This window comes from Terrapene carolina, unplaced genomic scaffold (assembly GCF_002925995.2).
Source record: "Terrapene carolina triunguis isolate 2854851 unplaced genomic scaffold, T_m_triunguis-2.0 Scaffold69, whole genome shotgun sequence".
NCBI lineage: Eukaryota > Metazoa > Chordata > Testudines > Emydidae > Terrapene > Terrapene triunguis.
The window spans coordinates 26,966,425-26,991,031 of record NW_020664420.1 but is presented as its reverse complement, the minus strand read 5'-3'; the positions used below and the strand labels follow the sequence as shown (position 1 = coordinate 26,991,031).

The following is a 24,607-nucleotide window of genomic DNA, read 5'->3' as shown; positions in this document are numbered from 1 at the left end:
GAGTTGGTGAAAGGAAGGAGGGGGGAAGGGTCAATTTCTCCTTGTTTAAGATCCAAGGAGTTTGGATCTGTATTCACCAGGGAATTGGTGAAAGGTTTCTCAAGGCTTCCCAGGGAGGGAATCCATTGAGAATGGTGGCAGCGGGACCAGAGCTAAGCTGGTAGTTAAGCTTAGAAATTTTCATGCAGGCCCCTACATTTGTACCCTAAAGTTCAAAGTGGGGATACAGCCTTGACAAGGGGAATAAGCCATGTAGTGGAGAATAAGGTCCTACATTAATGCATTAAAAGTAACTTGGCAGAATTTGATGGTATTTTTTATCATTTTGATGGATAATATCAATGTTTATTTTGAAGTAATTTTAATTTTTTTTTCAATTTAAATTTTCACAGTTGCACAAAACTATGGGTTTTAGGTATTTTTTCTGATTTTTAGCAATTTACATTTTCACAGTTGCGGGAAATTAGGGATGTATGAGACAATGGGAGTGTCAGACAATATTTATTTAATGACAGCAGATGGTTAGATAAAAAAGTTAAAGCTTTATAACTGTTAAAACACAAACTGTCACATCGCATGTCAAAATATACAGATATACAAAGTAAATATCCGTAAGTCAACTCTAATAAGTTCTTAAGCTGCACTTTTCTTACTTTACTTATCTGTAAATTTCAATGATCATCAATTGAAATATTTTTCGTCATTTGTGTGTATACTGTGAAGTCGATGTTTACTGACATTTACAGATACAAATCTAGTCCTTTCAAACCTAATTAAAAGCCATTGGCCCAAGCCAGCCACTGAACCATATTCATAACTTCCACAGCCTCAATAGGAATTTTCCATGGCAAGGGATGGTGGGATATGTTCCATGTCATGTTGACCCTTTTCTGTTTAATAATTGTATCTTGATTTAATTGCTATATCTAGGATCAAGCTGAATTGCACACAGTGCAAGTCAGAAGAGGAAGTCTTGGGGTGGTATAACCTCACCGTTGCTCTCCCCTTGATTCTGGGTTAGAATGCAGAGCTAGACTCCCAGTGTAAGTTAGAGCAGCTTGATGACTGCTCTAATTTATAGCAGCTGCAATAGCTCCCATGGTCCAAAACTACTGCTGGGGATCAATGCAGGGCTGCCCAGAGGATTCAGGGGGCCTGGGGCAAATCAATTTCAGGGCCCCCTTCCATAAAAAAAAGTTGCAATACTATAGAATACTATATTCTCGTGGGGGCCCCTGCAGGGCCCGGGAGCTGGGGCAAATTGCCTCATTTGCTCCCCCCCTCTGGGCGACCCTGGATCAATGAGATTTAGCAGTGTCCTGAGCATTGGCCAAGCCCCCCTTTTGCTGTTACATTGGGATGAAGGAGTGAAATGGCAGTGCTTAATTTGTGCCAGGGCTTGTCAGGGCAGAGCCCCGGCAACTTTAGGCTTGGCAGTTCATAGCCCTGATACCTCTGGGCTTGCTGAATCAGTTATGAAAGTACAAAAATTGCTTCAGCCCTGGCACCTAATTGCTTGAGCCCCAGCTCCTGTTTTATTACAAATTAAGCACTTCATAAGAGTCTCTGCACCCATAGGCACCAACTTTTCCCGGCACCGGTGGGTGCTCGTACCCCCCGGCCCTGCCCCGCCCCTGCCCCATCCCATTCCAACCCCTTCCCCAAAGTCCCCGCCCCAACTCCACCTCCTCCCTGCCCCTATTGGATGCCTTCCCCAAATCCCGCCCCGGCCCCGCCTCTTCCCCGAGCATGGTGCGTTCCCCCTCTTCCCCCCTCCCTCCTAGCGCTTCCCGCCGTGAAACAGCTGTTTCGCGGCAGGAAGCGCTGGGAACCAGGGGGAAAAAGTGGCAGAGGAGGTGGAGGTGAGCTGGGGCGGGGAGCTGCCGGTGGGTGCAGAGCACCCACCAATTTTTCCCCGTGGGTGCTCCAGCCCCGGAGCACCCACGGAGTCGGTGCCTATGTCTGCACCATCTCTATGCCGCTGGAGGATCCTCCTTGCACTAGGACGATTGCTCTGGGGCTGGATATGCTAGTCGTATGGTCAGAATCAGCTGGTGATATAGTGCAAAACTGTCCCAATGTGGCTGAGAATTTGACCTAGAAAGTATTAAATGTATAAGAGAGTGAAAATATCATCCCCTTTGGGCAGAAGCTGCACAGTAAATTCCTTTGAGGCGGGGGCTGCAGGAAGGGAAAGGATGACTTTCATAAAATACTTTCAAAATATACAAATAGCAAATAAAGTGATTTTTTGTCTATGTCAAACAAGCTACACCTGTACCCCGATATAATGTGACCCGATATAACACGAATTCAGATATAACACGGTAAAGCAGCGCTCCGGGGGGGGGGCGAGGCTGCGCACTCCAGTGGATCAAAGCGAGTTCGATATAACGTGGTTTCACCTATAACACGGTAAGATTTTTTGGCTCCCAAGGACAGCATTATATCGGGGTAGAGGTGTATCATGCATTTTAGAACCAAAAGAGTGAATGTGGTATCTCTCTCCATCCATGGGTATGGATATGTTTTTATTTAATATATCGAATGGGGCATAGTCCGCACTAATTACACCGTCTGTAATGTAACTGAAGTCAAACGCTCCCCTTGTCTTCATGATCATAATGCACGAGCATATCTGAGGGGATATTAGGATTGAAGGGAGTATAAATTAGTGCAGAATTTGATCCATTGTTTTTAGTTAGGTGAAAAGAAAACATGTTTGAAATTCAGGCTGGTGAAAAGATTTACAAAATCTGCAGTATCTTGTTGTTTTGCTAGTGATATGGCAAGTGATTTTTGACCCTTATCTTCTTTAAAAGTACATAGCTGGCCCCCATCACCAAAGCAGCTGAGCACTGCATGCTCATGGCACCCTGTGAGGCTGGGAAGCATCACTATCTCTGTTTCCCAGATGTGGAACTGAGGGTAAGTGACTTACTCAAAGTCACAGAGGAAAGCTGTGGCAGAGCATAGAATTGAACATTATCTCTCCCAAGTTACGGGCTAGTTCCCTAACAACTGGACCATCATTCCTCTATTATACAGAAATTCAATGGGAACCAAAGACCTGATCCAAAGCACATTGAAGTCAGTGGGAGTCTTTCAATTGGCTTCATTGAGCTTTGATTTAAGCCCTAAGTAAATACAGCCTCATTCTGACTTGTGAGACTACAGGGCCCATCCCTACAAACCCCTACTCATGTGAGTAAGTTCCAGTGGCTTCTCATGTGAATGAGGCATAGTTGTGTGAGTAGGTTTTGCAGATTGGATCCCAAAATTTACAAAATGAGTTAATGTAAACCAGTGATTATTTCCCACTGTTCATGCATAACTTGCATCTAAGTCAATAAGATATACATGTCTGGTAAGAGGGGAATTTGCTGATCTACACGTTTGTATTAACTGTTGAAATATTAAGAATATAAGACAATAATGGTGATACTTTTGTATTAAATTCTCTCAGAATGGTTAATATAGTTATTTGAACAACTTTTCAAATAAAATATTTTTGTAATGATAATAAAAAATAGACAACAGGTAAATCAGGCAATTACATGTTTGCTTTAAAAATAGTATTGTAAAGAGCAGGTAACATTTTGGAGAAGAGGAACCTCATCTAAATTTGAAAAGATTTGGTTTAATGTTTTAGAAACCTTTGATTAATTCCTAGCAGATGGAAACTGAGATGTCTCTGTCCCTGTTCCTTCTCCTCCCTCCCCCCCCCATTCCTTTACCTTTCTGTTCTTCTGCCATTTTTTCTGTTCTCCCCTTATGTTTTGGGGAAAAAATCAATACAATATAAATGAAAAAATATTGCAATTATATGCAGCATAATATATAATAGGCAAATATTTACCTATCAGAAATTTGAATGCAGGTTCTGTTTCAGATCCCAGAATCTTAATTTTGTGGAAAATAGGGAAAGTTGCTCCATAGTTTCCCTTGGCAAAAGATTGTATTTCCTGGCTTGAGCTAGGCTCCAATTCTCCAAACTGATTGCACGGAAAGGCCAGCACGGTGAAGTGGGATGGACCAAACTCTCTGTGTAATTCCTGCAGCGCGATGTAATTTTTGTCTGTGTGCTGGCAGTAACTGGCCACGTTTACAACCAAAGACGCCTTCAGAGAAATAGAAGGTGGAACATTTAGAAAGAAACTACAAGTTCCTAAATTACTTCAAGTCTTAAAGATATAACTTCCAATAGCATAATCTCTCCTGTTTGAATACTATCTGTGACCATCGGAGCATAATCTCATTAGATATAGTAAGAATATCAGAAGCTGAAATCAGGTATTCTTTAAGAGACATTCTTTTAATAAAAATCATTAGACCCTTGAAAAGGATAAAATGTTTTTTAATTACAGTTTTGTTTTAAAAGCACACATGCAAAGTCAAACATTTAAGGTTTGTGCATAATAAATAGTCTCACATTATATATTTTAGATCAACCTCTAAAATATAATTGCATTATGCTGACATTCTTAGCTACTGTGATTAAAATATATTTGTTGCATTGTTAGAGCATTTCAGTTATAACAAATCATATTAAATGACCATTTTGCATTATTTAGTATCACTAAATTTAATATAGCCAGTTAAAATTAATCTGTACTGCTAGCTTAGCACTAAATACTGAAGGAACAGGGAATTTTAGAAAATATCTCTATCTCCCCATAATGCTACAGTGTTTTTACCATATATAAATTGAGTATATCTGTTGCCCTCTAAAGATTTAGTAACAAAGAAATAGTGCTTTGAAGATGCAACTTACTTTGCCTCTGTACTTCTCCAGAGAAACGGTCCTCCCTCTGGAATCCTTCACTTCAAAAGAATAAAAATCTTTGATTTTAGGTTTTAAGAATTTGAGCTGCAACAGACAGAGCATTACTGTACACAAAACCATCGACAGGAAAACAACAAATACCCTTGCTTTGGGCACTGAACATTTTAAAGGATAAGTTGTGAGAGGCTCCATTTTGGAGAATTTTGAGGGAAGCCTCAGCAGGCCTGGAATGTGAGGAGGAGCTGAAACATGAAACCTGCATCTGCTCTACACAGACCATTGTAGCTGATCATTTGTCCCAAACTTAGGAGAAATGTTTCAGGTTTGAAAGCTGCTGCTGGTTCCCCCATACATAAGCCAATATGAAACACTAGTTTGATAATATGCATAAATGTCTCTCAGTGAGATAGAGATAAATTAAAACTCAGTGCCAATTACATTAAAAAAACAGTTCCACTTAACTGACCCACACAAATAGACTCAGAGAGCCTGTTCTCTTGTAATTGACATTAATGTTACACCCATATAACACCACTGACTTCAAGGGAGGTAGGGCCTGATCCAAAGCCCATTGAAATCAATGGAAACACTTTGGGTCTGTTGTGCAAATGCCTGTGCTCTAAGTTGTCCAAGGTAACAAAAGTTTAACTCAGTTTGTTACATACAATTGTTCATAAAATTCAGCAAAAGTGAAAGACCAAATTAGTCCAGACAAAAATGGTCTATTTACTCCACCCCAGGACTGCGTTAAGACTGTGACTGGAAAAAAATGGAGACTAGAACTGGAGATTAATAGACCCAAATTGGTGTGTTGAAAATTAGGCCTAATTGGCAAACAAAATAATAAGGGGATTAGCTGTTCTGCCCACCACTTCCTTTTGGGGTCCTTAAAAAGAGACTTTGGGGGGAGGTGGGGAGGATCAAAATGGTAGAAAGAGGTGAACTAGAAGAAGTGAGATTTACCATCATGGCTTCCACTTTCATCTTCTGGGACCCCAGAATCTACCACAACACTGTTGGACCTTCACTGTCCTCATCTTGAGAGATGTCCTGGCCAGACTGGGCCAGAAAGAGTGACCCAGATGACATCACTAGCTCTGGCTAAATTCCAGATGACACCTAGAATGTGAGACTTGGTTTCCTGCTGTCTTACCTTATTTATTCTCTTTCCTATCTCTCTTCCTTTCCTTCTGTTTTATAAGAATCTGTTTTCACCAGCCAAGACTGCATCTTTTGCAACACTGCTGTGAGACCATGACCAGCTAGGCAGCTAAAAGCAATGTATTAAACAGCTGGATGCTGGTACAAGTTTGCCAGGTTTTGGAGTGGCTGATAAGACCGTGTGCTGAGCCCATGTTTCTTTAGCAATGAGGTTGCAGGTGAAAGTCAGCACCAGAGACAGAAGCTGAATTTTCTATCTTAGCTGTTCTCTTCTCTTCCCTTTGCAACACTGTGTTTGACTTAGGCTACATCTTCACTACAGGGGGGGGTCGATTTAAGATACGCAAATTCAGCTACGCGAATAGCGTAGCTGAATTCGACGTATCGCAGCCGACTTACCTCGCTGTGAGGACGGCAGCAAAATCGACCTCTGCGGCTTCCCGTCGACGGCTCTTACTCCCACCTTCTCTGGTGGAGTAAGAGCGTCGATTCGGGGATCGATTTATCGCGTCCTGACGGGACGCGATAAATCGATCCCCGAGAGGTCGATTTCTACCTGCCGATTCAGGCGGGTAGTGTAGACCTGCCCTTATTTTGTCTTCAAGGAAATGAGACTGTACTTTTAACAACAGGTCCAGTCATCTCAACTTCTTTTCATTTCACCAGAAAAGGCTAGTTATTACCATCATTAATACCATCTAAAAAACTGTCAAACTGAAGGATTTCCAGATAAAACTCTAAAGGGAAATGGAATGAGGGATATAGTTAAAATCCTTAATTAATATTTTACATTTCAAATGCTTTAACTTTTTTTCTTTTCTGTATGTTTTGTGAAAAGTTAAAAAGATTTTGAATGATGTGTTTGTCATGGAACTAAGCAGTGTCTGTATCCAAGCCCCTGAACCATGTTCAACTGTTTAGTGTTGTACAGTGACAGGGTCAGAGTAACACCTTTTACTCTCTGAGCCCATTTATTCCATTGAATTTGACACAATAGGTCCCAATGAGCTTTGGGTCCCATTGACTTCAATGAGCTTTGGGTTAGGACATTAATCTGGATTTACCTTTGAGAGAAAGTCAAGCTCAAACCATTTTTTTGGGGTGGGCATGGTGTGTGGAAAGCTAGCACAGAAGATGGGCATAGTTTTGCTACTGTGTATCTGGCTTCTAATTCTGACTGAGGACTGGAGAGGAAGAAGGGAATGCATCAGAAAGAAGTGAAGTTGCTGGAGGGTTGGAATCTCAGATCTAGGCAGATTAATTCCAGGGCAGCTTCTGAAGAAAAATGTGAAGATGCTCTACAAGTATTTTAATGACACAATTCTGAAATCCTCCCACTCTGCCTTTATTGTATTTTTTTTTAAATAAGTCTTCCTCTGTGTCATTCTGGATCACACCTGTCAATTCCCAATACCTGAATTGACATTTTTGAAGGCATCACTATGTACCTGTGGCAAAAGTTGCACTTACTGGATTTTTTCTCTCTTCTTTTCCCTTATTTTGTTGGTTTTCCTCTTCTTTGGTTTTTTATCCTCCTTCATAACTTCTGACCTCATGTGCCCCGACACTGCCTCTTCTTTCTCTCTGTTCTTTCATCTCCTGATTTTCTTTCTTCTTTCCAGCCTTCTCTAAACTATCATTTGTCTTTCACTTCATTCCAGCTTCCATTTTCCCCTTATTCCCCTCCCCTCCCAATCCTTAAATTCCATTCAAGAATTATTCCTTTCTTGGTAATTTCTTGCCTCTCCATCAGTCTATCTCTCTGACTCACACAAAAAACTTGCTACATCACCTGCTCAATATGCTACATCTGTATTGTGAAGGGGTGATCAGAATGGAGTGCAGTGTTTCAAGAATGAAATCCTGGCCCCATTGAAGGCAATACTCAACTACTATATAAGAATCTAAGGATATGTGTACACATACAGCGCTGCAGCAGCGCAGCTCCTTTCTATTTTAAAAAAAAAAAATTTTTTTTAAATGGGAGTTATATAAGGATTTCATCCCAAATGAGGGCATACCTTAGATTTAGATAATAGCATAATACTGTTTCCAGTATTTTCTATCATATTCTTTACACAGCTACACATTTTGTTTGCTGTTTTTGACTGCCACTACACAATGAACATGTTTACATCAAGCTGTCGAGATGACCTGAGGTCTTTTCACGAAAGATTACAATCTCCTTTGCATTTGTCAGCACTGATTTTCTGCCATTGTGCTGCTCATTCACTTAGCTTTATTAGTTTAACAGAAAGATTGAGAGCAAACATTAAGTAAAATCAGATATTTGTGTGTGTGGCTCCTCTTACTTAGTGTGTGGTAAGTGGAGCTTTGGAGTGCTGGCTGGGATCAGGTGTTCCAGCAGCATGTGTGGAGAAGGGGTCATATGTGTTATTGAAAACAAACAAAAATACAATCAAAAGGAAACATACAAAACCAATATTGACTTAAGAAAAGTTTGAATTTGTCTTTAGAGTCTGGGAAATCCATGCAGGAGTTTAGCCTTCCTGGTGTTTGGCTTGCATTGATTACTGTTATTACTATTATTGCTAAAATCTTGTTCTAAAGCTCTCTAAAATGCAGAAAATTGCATCTGAAATTTCAAAAAATTTCTGGAGGAGGAGCTCTAGATTCTCCCATTTAAATATTGTTGCTTCCCTATTGTCTCTCCACAGATTCCCCATTCTTGTTTGCATAGAATGGCACACCTGAGTGTAGCCACTGAGTCTCTCAAAGTTTTCTGCTTCTAATATAGTGAGAGACTTTCTGGAGGAAAGATGATTTAGGGGTTACGGGTGCTAGTCCAGAACTTGGGTGACTCAGGTTTAATTTCCTGACCTATCATAGACCACCTGTGTGAACTTGGGCAAGTCACTTAGTTTGTCTGGGCAAGTCACTTAGCTTCAGTTCCCCATCTGTGAAATGGGGGTAATAGTTTTGGCCTACCTTGGAAGGATGTTGTGACGCTAAATATGTTAGTGATTGCGAGATGCTCAGCTACTATATAAGAATCTAAGGGTATGTGTACACATACAGCGCTGCAGCGGCGCAGCTCCTATCTATTGATTTTATTTGGGCTAAATTTCCATTTTTTGAAGGGTGCTTGTTTGACTTGGAAAACCTCCGTATCTTGCCATTTCACCATGCTTTTTTTCTTTTTGCTTACTGTTTCCTTTTGTTTTTAGTGCTATACATATCTTCTCTGACTCTGTAGTTTCCATGCAGAGTTTAAGGATTTTAATTTCCTTATTTCAGGTACTTTGCAACTAGCATAATCACTTAAAAAAATCTCCCTGCTGAAAGTTAAATTTCTGAGTGCTAGATTTTAGTACTATCCCTCCCCACAAGGGTGTTAAACTTAATTATAATGTGGTTGCTATTACTTAGTTGGTCAATGATAGTTATACCTTGAACCAACACTTGCGTGCTACTTAGTACTATGATGAGAGTAGCTGCTCCTCTTCTGTGCTCCAGAACTAGTTGATCCTGTCAAATTGTCCTGCAATGAAATGAGTAGCAACTTCAGAGCAACCTGTTAAGAAGCAGGGCACAAACCCCAAATTAGTTGTGAGTTCCATACTTTAATTTCACAGGCCAATTATCAAGTGTAAACTCCTTCAGCACTATAAGAGCCTTAACATGTCACAGACAATCTCCTTGGGTACTCTCTAGTTTGCACACAGGTAAGCTCGGCTTTGTGGTAGATGATCCCTTCCATCAAAAATCACAACAATATTCAAATTACTCCCAGTCCCAAAGGCCCAGTCATTTATCCCAGGTCAGTAGCATTTTAGATCTCACACCAAAGACAATACTTGTAGCCAATCCTATAATAATCTACCTAAAGGTTTATTAACCAGAGAAACAAAATAAGAGAGTTATTCACAAAATTAAAGCAGATAAACATACACACACGCAAATGAGTTACAGTCATAAGTTTCAAAAGATAGTAGCTTCTATAGTAAGCAAGCTTTATATGTCCCTTAGGCTACGTCTTCACTACCCGCCGATCCGGCGGGTAGCAATCGGTTTATCGGGGATCGACTTACCGCGTCTCGTGAGGACGCGGTAAAATCGATCCCTGATCGCTCTGCCGTTGACTCCGGAAATCCACCTCGACAAGAGGCGGCAGCGGAGTCGGCGGCAGCGCGACAGCGGTCGGCTTTCCCCCTTCCTCACCACCAGGTAAGCCGACCTAAAATACGCAACTTCAGCTACGGTATTCACGTAGCTGAAGTTGCGTATCTTAGGTCGGAACACCGCTGTAGTGTAGACCTAGCCTTAGGGCTAACCCAGCTTAACACTGGGGATCTCTTGCTTATTCCTAGAAAACCTTGCCCCTCGAGAGTCCAAGCAACATCGACATACAGTTTCTTCTAGCCAGGGATTTTTATTTCTTTTCCCTCTTCTCTGAGCTGCCACTTCAGCTGATGGGAGGAATTCATTTGAACTTATCCTCTTCATGAGCGGGGAGAGCAACCAACAAAGTCTTTTGTCCTGTGATGTTCCATAATAATTTGTCTGATGTTGATGGGCTTTCTCTGTTGGGCAGGACATCACACCTTTTGTTGTAGGTCAACATTTCCCACTAATTAACATCTCACTCTGGTCTGGTGATTTAGAGTCACAGTCAAAGGCTTACAATGCAAATGCTCAAATATTACCTTACAATATGGGATACAGATGTTATAAGCATGGGTGGCGGGTATAAGAGCTTGGAGAGGCTAAACTTCCCCAAACGGAGCAAGAAATGACAGATGTGGTGCACCACCCTTTGGAGGCCGGCCGATGCCTTTGGAGCACCGCTGGCGGAAGCTCCTGAGAAGTGTGTGGGGGACAGTGGTACCTGGACCGTGGCCCTGCCCGCACTCTTCCCTGAGGCCTCACTCCCTCTCAACCTCTTCCCCCATTATCCCCCTGCGCTACACCTCTTCCTCCTGAGGCCTCCCCTTGCTCTGTCCCTTCCCACCCCTGCTCTGCCTCTACCCCCAAACCCCCCTATGCCTGCTGCTTGAGCCTCTCTGCTACCATCCCTGAGGCCTCCCCGCTTGCTGCTTGTGACTCTCCGCTCTCTCCCCAGAGGCCCTCCCCCAGCCTGCTGCTCGCTTCTCTCCGCTCCCTCCCCCAAGAGGCGTGCTGCTCGGAGAGGGGGGCAGAGAGGAGAGGGCTGAGGGGCCTCAGGAGAAGAGGCCAAGCAGGGACGGAGGGGGGGGGGCACAGTCCAGGCACTAATGGCCCCCCCACTTATAGGGAGCTTCTGGCACTTGCGCCCAGCCACCCCAAATGCTAGAGTCACACACCACCTATGTCGGTTGCATCCGACGAAGTGGGTATTCACCCACGAAAGCTTATGCTCCAATACATCTGTTAGTCTTAAAGGTGCCACAGGACTCTCTGTTGCTTTTTACAGATCCAGACTAACACGGCTACCCCTCTGATACTTGACACCACCTATGGGTTATAATCCATACAGCAACTTACAAGCATTCAATAAAGTCTAAACTAAGCACATTTTTACAACCGTAATACCTATTTTAACAACAGTAATATACTTAGGTGAGCCTGACTAATTCCAGCTATGTATTTGTCAATATCCAAGTGAAGCATGGGGACCTTGGCATAAGCTGGCACCTGGTTTGCCAGTGTTACAGATCCATGAACCATTCATTTAAAGTGTTAAGAAATTGTGTCCTGAAGTGACCAGTTTATATGCGAGAAATTGAAATGACCCATTATTGCTTTATTAGTTGTACTTACCTCTTTGGTCTCTCTTAGCGTTGCACACCCAATGTTTTTCTCCTGATCTGGATGTCAGTAGTATGCTTTATATTCTGATGGCTTTGGAATTGTATACAGTGGTGCTGTATTGTCCTTTGGGGAAAATCTTGCTCCTTTAACGTGGATCTGGAGGACCTTGTTAGCAGTGGCACTGATGTGCAGGGCCGACGAGGTGGAGGGGAAGCCGGTACAAATTACCGGAGCCCGGCGGTCCGGAAAGGGGCCCGGGGCCCGGCTTCCCTGGCTCCCCCCTCCTTGTCGGCCCTGTTTAGCTGATCTGCCCTTGCTGGGGGGCCCGAATTTTTTTTTTCACCGGGGCCCGAACCTACTCTCGGCAGCCCTGTTGATGTGCACCCACATGCCAATAACCATGGGAGTTCTGAGAGAGGTTGAGGGAGGAGCAGGGACAGAACACTTGGATTTGTGGCCACCTGGATCCACTAGCAATTTCTCTTCATAGAGCAGAGGCACAGGCACTGCAGAGGCTGCAGCTGTGTTCACAGAACAGCTGTGCTGCTACTCTGCAGATTTGCAGGTCTTGGGGAGAAAACTTCCTTCCAGGCAGCTCCCAGAGATATCCCCTGCACAACCTGCAGTTACATGGGCTACATGCTGGGAGGCAGGATTGCCCATATGCATTAACAGTGAAAAGCCTTTTCTAAGATATAAAGTAATATAAGTGCCAACACTATATTAAGTTACAAGATCTTGTGTCAGTCATTTGGATTGTTTGACAATCCATGGGTTTAATAACCATTTAACCTTCCTATCATATAATTATTACAGCTAAATTCTCTACTCTTTTAAATAGATGCCCGATTCAGGAAAGCCCACCTATTCAAGATTTAAAAGTTGCATTGTGAAGAAACTGACGTGCAGTGTCCCTGTTGCTAGTAGCCCTATCGTCACAAGATGGCAGCAGACACACGCAAGAAATCGTGCCGAGCAAACTTTCACAGAGTGTCAGCCTATTAATCTCTTTCCAGCTGATGGATCTGAGCTAGTAAGGACTCCTGAGAAGATCTCAACAATCCCAGGTCAGTCTGCAGGTAGAAGAACAGCATGGAAACTGGATCACTCTCAAGATTCACAAGGGCCTCTAAAGCCCCCTGTTAATCTGCATCCAGCCCAAGCTGGTAGTGACCAAAAGTGGTAGGTTCAGTGTCCCACCTGAGATGTGTGTGTTGATGTCAGTCCAGTTCCTAGTGGATAAGTATTGTTATTAGAAAGACACGGTGAGCAAGGTAATATCTTCTATTGGACCAACTTGTGTTGTGAGAGAGACAAGCTTTCGAGCCACACAGAGCTTTTTCAGGTCTGGGAAAAGTACTCCCAGCATCACCGCAAAATGCAAAGTATTATCATTTGTATATAGCAGCATAGGTGTGCAGGAGCTTTAGAGGGAGAATAAAAGCACAGTGGAATTACACTACTCTTAAACTGGTGTAAAAGGAGAATCGGGCCCATGACCCCATCCTGTGGAATGTACAACCTAGCATAGATAAGGCATGTCATGCTGGTAATGCAGGGAGAGGTGACATCAGGGAAGGCAAAGGGAAAAAAAGAGCCAGATCCTTGTGTCCAGACAAGCTGTTTTCAGTGTAGGACCACTTTGGGCCCCTGGTCCTGGGGGGAGATGGGGGCTGAGTGCTCTAAGATGCACTGGTTTGTAACAGTACCTTAGGTGATTTCACACCAGCTGAGATTGCCTGGGATGCTCCTGATTTCTTGGTGGAGGAGATGATACTCCCTCAATACAAGTTGCAGGTTCAGACATCTGTCAGATCATTTCCTGGCCTGGCTTGGCCCAACTCTGGCAGCCCGAGGTTGTGTGGTGTGTAGAGGGACTTGGGAGGAGACCCAGGCTTGTGTTTGTCCTTGTGTGTGTTGGCAGAGAGGAGTTATGAGGGAGCAGGCAGTGAACTGGCTGGACCTATGGTAGCTTTAACTGAGAACCTGAGGCTGTGTGGGTCAGGTGAGCTCAGTGCTGGCTCACTGAAATAACAACCATGAAAAGGGGGCACAGTTTCCTTGCCTCTTCTGGGGTGCCTGAGATTTGGTTCCCATATGCAGCAATATCGAGGACAGATGGGGAAGTCGTTCACTCATTGCATGCACACAGTTGGCTGAGTTATGGGACAAAGTGAGATCCATATTTACCTGATTCAGGATGCAAATCATTAGACACCTAATAAAGGTTGCTCCTAAAAATAGAGAGTGGGTTGTCACCCTGTTCCTACCAGCCAAAGACTGTTAGGGCCACTTGCAATGTGTGCCAGTTTCCTCTGTTGAATGGAATGTGACAGTTGCTCAAGAGTGTGATCCTAACTCTCTAGTCTCTGGCTCACAAAGAAAGTATAAGCCCTTAAACAAAAGGAGTTCTCCCTCCTTTAGCTTTAATGGTAGGAGCTTGTCTTTATGATGCAGAAATCCCTGCATTCCATTTCTGATGGTAGTGGTGAAGTCGTGTGTAGCCATGGAATCCTTGCCAACATTCCTAGGAGACATTTCCTCTGGGGCTGAGTGCAGTGCCCTGCTCCTGTCAGCCATGAAGCTTGGGATCAAGCTATCGGCATAACATTTGGATTCTCTGTGTGATAGTGCATTGTTCTACTGACAAAGCATCAGGCCAACCCTCAGGATTAGTGTTACCAAAGAATCTGCTCTATAATGGAAAGGAACAATGCAAGCATTGGGCAAACGTACTAGTATTTTTTAAAGGAAATGTATCAATTAAAACCTTTTTTGCAGTATCCTTTCAGGTGCCTATCAAAAATTCTACCAACGAACCTTATATCATTACTAATGCCACAGCGAGGTGTCATGAGACAACTTACTTACAAGGAAGAAATAAAAGGAGAGCTGAAATTGCAAAGAAGAGGGTGAGTAATGTAACACTGCATATGTGCTGACAGGATTTATATTAAACCCTTTTCTGATATTTGCATTGTTAGTATATTTTGTTACCTTGTCCTCTTCCCAGAATCTCCTGCTTATTTTCTACCTTTCTAACATGTAAAATACTGACAAGAACAGCGGGCTCCAGAGCAGCCTTCTAGATAAGTGTAATTAAAAATTGCTCTGTCACTTGTGGTTAACTTACATTCATGTGTCTCCGCTTCTCCAGACTGTAGAGAGACAAGGATGGTGAGGTAATATCTTCATTCAAAATTTTATTGAAAACTCACTTCTCCCATGAAGAACATAGTGCTGATCCATGTCAGTAAAAATTATGACATCATTAAACACAAACTACACTTTCTCCCTCTCTTCTATCTTAGTGCTATCTGCTTGGACTCTCAGTACAATCTTATGTTGGTCATTTGCTCAGTCTGTAAGCTGTTTGGGTCAGTGACGGTGTGATGGCTGCCATTTTTGCTGATACACCGGGGTTTGAACCGGGGATCTCCAGAGCTAAAAGCATGAGCTAAAGAGTCAAGGGTGTTTAGCTAGGGGCTGAAGCAACTGCTTCTCCCTTTGGCTTGTACAGCACCATTCACATGCTCAATATTGTCACAGGGTAACTGGCCCTGAAGAGGTCAGGAACCCAGCCTACCTGTGACAGGCTCTGCTAAGGAGAATGAGCCAATGCAGATCCACCAGTGAGTAATTAATTGCCTAGGGTGGCAGGTAATTAGTTAAGGAACACCTGGGTCTAATTAGGGTCATGAGGGCTCAGTGAGGAGGTCCTGGAATACAAGACGCTCCTGAGGAAAGGGACTTCTCAGGGGAGCTGGTTAGAGAGTTCACCAGGAAGGGAGACCTAAGTAGGGTTAAAAGCAACAGAGAGTCCTGTGGCACCTTTAAGACTAACAGATGTATTGGAGCATAAGCTTTCGTGGGTGAATGCATGCATCCGACGAAGTGGGCATTCACCCACGAAAGCTTATGCTCCAATACATCTGTTAGTCTTAAAGGTGCCACAGGACTCTCTGTTGCTTTTTACAGATCCAGACTAACACGGCTACCCCTCTGATACTAATTAGGGTTGCCGCCTCTGAGGAACAAAAAACGGAGACTATAAAACTGGACAGCTCACTGCATATACTGAGCACCCTTACAGATTTCCCAGGACATCTACCTCAAAAAAAAGGAACAATCCTGGGGAAACCTGGAGGGGTGGTAACCTGAGACCTAGTGAAGGTGCTCCTAGGAGGAAGACATTCAAAAAGGGAAGCACTACAAGCATCAAGCCCTAGGAAGATCTTGTCCTGGAGCAAGGACAGCAGCAGGAGGTCCAGAGTGCAGAGGAACTATACTCTGCTCTGGAAAAGAGTTGCAGTAGCTTGATCGCTGGGGTGACCCTGAGCCCAGAGAAGGAACCCTTCTCCCAGGTCATGGCAAGAGGCCTGACTCCAGAGTGGGTCCTGGGTCAAGAGGACCAAACTGGTAAGGAGACTTGCTGGAGGAGATTGATGGACCCAGGTGGGCACAGGTAGATTAAGACTAACTTAGCCCACTGGCTAGAATGTTTGGGGCAAAGACTTGCTTGTGTGTCTGCTTGACCTTTGGTTAAATAAATTAGACACCTGAAGGGGCACTGTTCACTACATAAAAGCTTTGTTGAACTCACTAAAGTCCATTAAGGGAAACTGACGCAGGTACGTACCCACGGTTTGGCACTGGGCTACCAGAAAGTGTTCCAGGGTTGTGTCCACCTTAATAAATAATACATATAAAGAATAATGATGTGCCATTTTCGCAGTCTTTTTTGTGACCATAATCACACTTTAAGGACAGAGCACAGTTGTTAACTCTGAATGTCTTTGCTCCTATTGGTTTGTGTCACATCATTAACATTATTTAAACATAAATGTTTAATTATAACATGTATAGTGTGTCAGTCTTACCATATAAGTGACTGGGTGAGTAATGGATAACTGACCTGACAAGCTGCTGATTGGTATCCTCAACTGTTGCAGGTACCTTTTTATGATATAATAATACTACTTGTATAGCACTTTTCATCCTTAGATCTCAAAACACTTTACAAAGGTGGGTAAGCATCATGCTCTTCATCAGGGGCGGCTCCAGGCACCTGCCGGTCGCCGTGAGGGCGGCAGTCAGGCTACCTTCGGTGGTGTGCTATCTTGGGGGGGAGCACTGGGGCCGCTGCTTGGGGGATGGCTGGGAGGGTGCTAGTGGGGGGGAGGCGCTCAGGGCCAGCGGTACCAGCTGCCCAGGCCAGTGGACTGCTCCGGCCAGCCAGGGACTGCTGCCTGGGGACTGCCGGAGCAGCGGCTGCTGTGGCTGTCCCCCAGGCTACTCCAGCAGTGGCTGCTGAGGTTGTCCTGGGGGCCATCTGAGCAGCTGGCCCCGGAGCCGGCTGCTTGAGTGGCCCTGTGGTCAGCCACACTGGATGCTGCAGAAGTCCCGGAGGTCGCAGAAAGTCACTGAATCTGTGACTTCTGCAACCTCCATGACAGAAACGGAGCCCTAGTAATGAATGACCATTTAATGTGATAAATAGTGCTCATTCTGCCTGGTAGCATAAGGGGGTGGTGCAGATCAAGAATGAAAGTCTCCTAGACATTCCAGTGAATGTGTGGTCCTTTTATGGTCCAAAAGACTATTTCCCCATGTATATAGTATGTTTTCCATATAAATGTCTGCACCAGTTTCAGAGACATTCAAATCCAAGTAATCTGATTAGCTTTTTGCCAAGTTGTCTGTATAAATCATTAATAAAATGCCTCTGAAAGAGGGCATGGTTTAGAACAGCCTCTGGGACATGCAAAGAAGAAATATTATTTTCCCAGTGATGTGTTTGTGAGACATTTCTTGTAATTATTAAAATAGGATTTAGAAGAAGAGTAACATTTGGTCCATTTGGAGAGATTGGATTTCATAAACATTGTTTAACTAACATGCTATTAATCAAGAGTGGTTGGTGAAAGCATCAACTATATTTCCACCTGTCTGAAAAAAAAATATTACAGACCAAACTGACATTTCTTTGACCTCATAAAAAGCCCAGAGAAGCTGTCATAATACTATTCAACGCAATATGAATAAACGTTTTGGCCTCGTTACCATCACATATTAAGAAGAAATGTGTTGTTGTTAGGGATAGGTGAAGAGGTTAGGATCAAATAAAAACTGACTCGAGCCTTTGACCAAATCTTGACCATAATCCTAAAAAGGTCTTTTCTGAAGACTTAAAAAGTTCCAATAACAGTTCGCTTTCCCCCCTTACTTTCCATTATCATATGTTTAGCATTTTCTGGTTATATCTGAGACCCAACACAGGGCGTATCAGAAATCTCATTAAAGACCCTATTTCCATAAGATTAGCAGCCCTGATTTTCAGCACCAGGAGATTCAGATAGTTTTGACAAGGTTTGGATAAGCATCTGAACTTTTGGGTGGTAAGTAGATGTTCTGTGGAGGGAGGATGGTGTTGAGATTAAGGCACATGGTTTGGAGATTAGAGATTGATATTCTACGCATTGCTTTGATATAGACCCACTGCCTGACAGTAGCCAAGTAACTCAACCTCTTTGAACCTCAGTTCCCTCATCTGTAAAATGGGGATGATAATACAGGGATATTGTAAAGGTTAATTCCTGAGTGTTTGTAAAGTGTGTTGAGTCCCTTAGATCAGTGGTTCTCAACCATGGGTCCGGGGCCCCCTAGGGGGCCTCAAGCAGGTTTCAGGGAGGCCTCCAAGCAGGGCCAGCATTAGACTTGCTGGGGCCCAGGGCAGAAAGCCAAAGCCCCACCACATGGGGCTGAAGCCCAAGTTCCTGAGCCCTGCCACCTGGGGCTGAAGCTGAAGTCTGAACAATGTAGCTTTGTGGGGGCCCCTGTGGCATTGGGCCCCAGGCAATTGCCCTGCTTTCTACCCCATAACACCGGCCCTGGCTTTTATATGCAGAAAATCAGTTACTGTGGCACAGGTGGACTGTGGAGTTTTTATTGCATGTTGGGGGGGAGGGGGGCGCTCAGAAAGAAAAAGGTTGAGATCTCTGCCTTACATGGAAGGGGCTATGGAAGTGCACATAATGATGTCATGCATAATACTTCTAAATTCCTCCTCAATAATGTTTTCATTTGAATATATTTGTAGAAATGTCTTACTCAGCGGTTAATGTTCCAAGAGGGTGGATTCGACATCCCAGAAAATGACAGTATAAAGATCTGTGGAAACACTGAGTGTATTTGGAAAGGTATGATACTGGGACAGTGAATGCTAGTAATATATCTTGGCAATAAGGACAATATAGGATGTTACTTGGGCACCAAGAGGATTCTTTGATTATCATATGAGTCTTGTTTTATCTACTGTTTTTGAAATATGTTAATTTGTTTTGATGGTATAGTATTTCTATGCACCTCAAATTCTCAGCAGTTAGGTCCTGATCCAAACCCTTGTAATCAACGGGAGTCTTTCCATTGACTTCAATGGGCTTTAGATCCGGCCCTTAGTACCGAACTGCACAGATACTAATACCCATGCCGATCAGCTGAATGCTCCATTGCTACTGACTTTAATTATGAGTCAAAGCAACAGAAATATCTCTCAAGAGTTCTTTTAGACTAGCTGGATAGAAAGATTTCCTCCTCTCTGTGGTTTCTGCTTCACTAATTTTAACTAGCGAAAGTCTCAAATATCTGATTTTTGTTTCAGGGGCCCTCAATATGGAAGCTGGAATATGTGGGATGGAGGGTACCATTTAGGTAGACAGCAATGGGCAATTGCTTGCCCCCAGATTTTGGTAATCCTCCTTGTTATTCTGACTGTCTGAGAGAAATTTTTAAAACTGATCACATATGTTGTGACTGAAGGAAAAGAACAAGAAACCCTGCCCCACTAGAGTTTTACATGTCATTACGGAACTTTGGTAGTTGCCCACATAAATGACTACTTATGTCTGCAATAACTTCATGTGCCTGCAAAAATATAGGTGTGTGAGCTCCCAACCTACGTATGTATAGTTTTGAATCCACAATTTAGGCAGCCGCATGTGAATATTTAGCTTGCGGGATCAAATTGTAGAGGGAGGTAGGAGAGTCAGAGGCTCATCCTTCTCAGGGTGCTACCCTGAGCTTTCTTCTGTTGTGTGTCTGTGGCCAAAATCTTTAGGCATTAGGCCCAATGGTGACTGGGGAGAGATTTTTAAAGGCATAAATGGCAGCTAAGTGCCCAGTTCCCATGGAAAGTCAATGTGAGGTAGGTGCCTAGCAGCTACGTGTGCCTCTGAGAATCTGCCCCTGAGAACCTGATTCTGGTCTCAGTTACTCTGGTGTAAATAAGGAGTAACTCCAATGAAGTAAATGGTATGAGAACAATTCAGGCCCTGGGTGGTTAATAATGGTGTTATCTAGTGGTGGAACAGGGGACTAAGTGTCAGGAATACCGGGTTTTATTCCTGTCACACGCTTGCTATGTCATCTTGAGTAAGTCACTTAGGGTAAAATTTTCAAAGGTGTCTACATCCCATTTCCAGAAGTGGCATAGGCACTTGGGCCCAGTTTTTAAAGGTATTTAGGAGTTGCTCTGCTCATCTTTGCAAAGCCTAAAACACAGATGCTAATCCCCCTAGATTAGCACCTAACTCCTACTGGGCAGAAGTGATTGAGATGGCTTAAATCCCATTTTAAAAATGATTTAGAAGCCTAAGTCTCACTGCAAGTCAATGTTAGTCTGTTAATTCATCTGTAAAATAACACAAAGGGGTGCAATGAGGCTTCAGGCAGCTCCATGATGTAAAAAACTCACACATGGAATATATTAGAATGCTGTGGTTTTATCAGCATGCACTTTGGGTGGGTACATTAATCATGAGAGGAGAAACCACAAGTGCATTATGCTGATCATCCCAGCCTTTATAATAGACTGTGCCATACCATACTCTTTATATGCTATGGAAGAACTAGTTTAGGAATGCTTTAAAGAGCTTTTCAATTTTTATTGTGACTTTTTTATTATATTCCTCCCTCTGTAAAACCAGGTGTCTTAATTGTTACTAGTTCAACTGTACTGGGCTGAGAGAGAGTCATACAGGTCCCTAAAAATAACCTAAAATAACTTTTCTGTACCCATGTATGTCACACCTTTATAGTCAGTTATTTTGGGCCTGTCCAGGGTTAGAAGTGAGTGCTGCCCCCCAACCCCAGGCACAAGGGAATTTCCCTTATCCAGTGATTTTTTGCAGGACTGCAGGGTATCAGACTTCAAAGTCCCAACAAGTTTATGCATTGAACAAGTTGTCACTGACCCAGGGCTGACTCTTGCTCATCTTCAGTCTAAGACAAATGTCACCTTCTGGGAGCAAATTCCATATTTGAGAGAGGAGAAAATGTTTGTCTGGCAGTTTGATTTTTTTATTTTAATGGCATCTGTTTGAACCTGCTCAGTGATGTTGGAATGCTAGTGTAACCCTTCTGCCCATCTGAGTTGGCAGCAACAAGGGCCGGGTTCTGTATCTAGGGGTTCCGTTTCAATAACGCAATGCAAAACCGGCTCAAGCCCTCACCCAGTGACCTGGGACAATTACATACCACCCCCTGGGCGCCTCTAAGAGGCAATACTTCCCCTCTCGCAAGCACGGAGTCTGAGTATAACAGAAAATGTTTAATAACACGAGGTAAACGACATCAGCATTAAATTGGAAAAACACCACAAACAGGATTCATAACACAAACCATGAGCAAACAGGATTCATAACACAAACCATCCCAGCAAATTGGGCCGTGTCCTTTCCCTTTGGTTCTTGAATCCAGCAACCCCAAAATCACCCAGAGTCCCCAAAGTCCAATACCCCAAAAGTTTCTTGAGTCCAGCAACCCAAGAATCCCAAAAGTCCAGCAACCCAAAGTCCCAAAAGTCCAACAACCCAAAAGTCTCTGCCCCTGGTCAGTGCAGCCCCAGAGTTCAAAAGTTTATCTGCAGGGTTTTATCCCCCCAGCCTGGGTGGAAAAGGGGGGGAGAAAAGGGGACACGCAGGGTGTTAAGGGGCACCTTACGTGGCCCGAGGCTGACTGCCCGCCTCTCCGTGGGGTTCTGCTGCAGCCTTCACCACGAGCCGCTCCACTCCACCAGCTGTTTCGTGAGCCACTCCTGCCGCCCCACGAACTGCTCCGCTCTACCAGCCACTCCGCTCCACTCCACTCTGCTCCTCCAGCCGCCCCGCAAACTGCTCAGCTTCGCTCCGCTCCGCTCCGCTTGCCGTTCCGTGGGCTGCTCCAACCGTCCCACAAACTGCACCACTCCACCATCCGTCCCGCAAACTGCTCCACTCGCTGTTCCATGGGCCGCAAACTGGTCCACTCGCCGTTCCGTGGGCCACAAACTGCTCCGCCAGCCGCTTAGCAATATAGCTTCAGGCTCCCCCACTGGTTAACACAGCACTCAGTGATCTCAGCTCTTAGTAACTTTAGCTCTTTAGTGATTTCAGCTTGTAGTAAGGGAGTCCCAGTGCTGGTGCACCATTGGCCCAAAGTGAATTCCGCATAGCAGCCTGTAAATATACTCTCAATAGAATCAAAATTAGCTCTGCTATTCAACAGTGGAGAGACGAGATGGTGCAATTGGTGTTTTAGTCCCTCAAAGGGGCCCCATACTATCAGGTACAAATACCTGTCCCCATCTTCTCTCAATTCACTGGGTTTTGGAACCCATGTCCCTTGTCTAGCGAGTGCTACTTAGGTGATGGTGAGACCCTCTGTCATAAAACAGTTTCATTGTCCTTGATTCACATAATCAGGGTAACAACACTTTATTCCTCCTGCCCCAATAACAGAGAAACTGGGGATCCCACCCCATCCAAAGTAACCACTTTCAGTTGCTGTAGTCTCATGCCAGGAGGGTGGGTGTGCCTATGCAAACAAGATCAGCCCCTGGAGTTCTTTTCCACACTCGCCATAATTCACTACCAGATGTCAGGGTAGAGCTCATCCTGACTCTGCTTACACTAGGATAAATCTTGGGGAGAAGAATATGAGGTAAAGCAGGGCATCATGAACAGAGTTGTTTATGAAAAAGCAGATTCGTCCTAAGCAGCATCAAGCTCTCATTGATTAGGAAATTATCTGTTAAAAGTCTAGGGCTATTAATTCTTGAAACCCACATACGCTGCATCTAAACTGGGGAAATTTACAACCTAATCCTGCAATGAGCTCTGCCCAGATGGGCCCCACTGGTGTTCTGCACAGAGCTCCTTGCAGGAGCACTGGCTTAGTCTTAACTTCATATGTAAGAAAGAAGAAACAAAGAAAACTCTTTAAGATGAATCCTCAAGTATGGCTCCAAACCCTGCATTTCCCACAATCACACCTCACTTACAGATTCCAGTGGAAATGTTGAAGGGTATTCAGAAACACAAATACAGTGAAAATGGCTTAGAGTCAAGTGATTTGAGCCCGACAATCAGCTTTGTGGAATTTTCATCAAATGTATTTGTAACCCCTGTTTGTGTTTTTTTCTGGGGAGCCTTGGAATTTCAGGGTCTTGGGTTGCTCCTTCCCCAAGCCCTGTTGGTGTTTCCCTGAAGCTTCCTAGTGGTCTGCTGCAATCTCTGAGATACCCTTGCATGATCTGTCTTGTTTTGGCAGTCCAAGGCATAGTGACCATCTCTTCCACAGTTATAACAGAAACCTTCTCGCTGGCTATCACCCCTCCTGTTACTCTCCCCTCTTGAGGATGGCACAGTATGTCCCTGAGCCTTCATCATGGCCACTTCTTGGGTCAAATCTCTCAGTGCTGCTGCCACTGACGGGGCATCTTCCATCTCTCCAAGCACTGTGGTGGTGCGACTCCCTGCCATCTTCGGCTGCACCACTGCATCCACTTGCAACAATCGCTCCTCCTCTTCACGTATCTCTCGAATGAGCTTTTGGAATGGGGGTGGGTTTTGGGCCTGCTCCCTCAGCTGCAGTCGCCACAACATCAACCCATCTTGTCGGGTGCCCCGAAGGATTTGGTCCAACCTAGCGGAATCAATGCGCTTGGTGGGGATGCCCTCCTTCCGCACTACCTGCTGAGGCAAATCCTCTAGTCTCCTGATGAAATCCGACAATCGTTCGTGGGGCTCCTGATAGGTATGCGGAAATGATAATACAGGTCTTCACTGCTATCAGTAGTACCGTAGACACTCTCAAGAGTGGTTAAACAGTCTTGCACTGTGGCAGCTGGTTGTGAGTCTTTCAGGGCTCGGATAATTTGCATGGCAGGTCCCCTCAGACTCTCAAGCACACGTTTCCGCTTCTCAGCATCAGAGCATTCCCACTCTTGGACAAGTGGCACCATAAAATCCCTCCAGGTCTCGTAATCCTCCTCCCCTGGGGGTACAGGTGACACCCCCGAGAATGAATGTAACCGTTTGTATGGAGCATTTTCATATACTGGCCTCAATGCATCTTTGAGAGCGTTTCCCAGCTCTTTGGCCCATCCCATCAGGCTGGGTGCTGCAGGTGTTGGAGCACCTCCTAATGCCAAAATTAATTCTTCTCTTGTCCGCTTCTCATCCACCATCAGAGCTTGCAATTTCTGCGCTAAAGAATCCACCTCAAGTGACACAGGCACACTAGGAGGGGACTGCTCTGCCCCCAGAATTGTCCAGGGAATACCTTCTACTTGCACCTCTTTGGGCACTTTATCAAGATCTGTTTCCTTGGAGTGAGTACATAGTGCTACCATGCCCTTCACTTTGCGGTTGTAAATACGGGTGTGGACCTTTGCTCTCCCCAGTATTTCAGCTGCATCTAAGCTCTCCTCAATTTCATTTGGTTCTCTTCTGGGAACCCCGCCACCAGCACAGGTTTGGTTACTGGGATTCGTGCTCCTCGGCACAGGTCTTCTAATAATCCTCTCTCCATTTTTTTTTTAACTGAGATGAAAGTCACTCAGGAGTTTCTTTGCTCTGTGAAGAAGAGCCC

General features: G+C 44.2%; 2 protein-coding genes across 3 annotated transcripts in view; one reads left to right on the top strand and one right to left on the bottom strand.

Annotated features, from left to right (window-relative positions):
* The window catches only part of GPX8 (glutathione peroxidase 8 (putative)), a 7,983-nt gene extending 2,984 nt beyond the window's left edge, over nt 1–4,999 (bottom strand). The window contains exons 1-2 of one of the 2 annotated variants that reach the window (XM_026649088.1): nt 4,775–4,999; nt 3,860–4,121 (exon numbers count right to left, since the gene is read on the bottom strand). In XM_026649088.1, the coding sequence (XP_026504873.1) occupies nt 3,860–4,121; nt 4,775–4,978 (466 nt within the window). In that variant the 5' untranslated portion in view covers nt 4,979–4,999. The remainder of the gene's footprint in view (nt 1–3,859; nt 4,122–4,774) is intronic. The other variant, XM_026649089.1, reaches the window with a different exon arrangement.
* CDC20B (cell division cycle 20B) overlaps nt 1–24,607 on the top strand; it is a 54,173-nt gene that overhangs the window by 12,042 nt on the left and 17,524 nt on the right. The window contains exons 3-5 of the mRNA XM_026649226.1: nt 12,540–12,765; nt 14,480–14,610; nt 18,798–18,913. Coding sequence (XP_026505011.1) covers nt 12,540–12,765; nt 14,480–14,610; nt 18,798–18,913 — 473 coding nt within the window. The remainder of the gene's footprint in view (nt 1–12,539; nt 12,766–14,479; nt 14,611–18,797; nt 18,914–24,607) is intronic.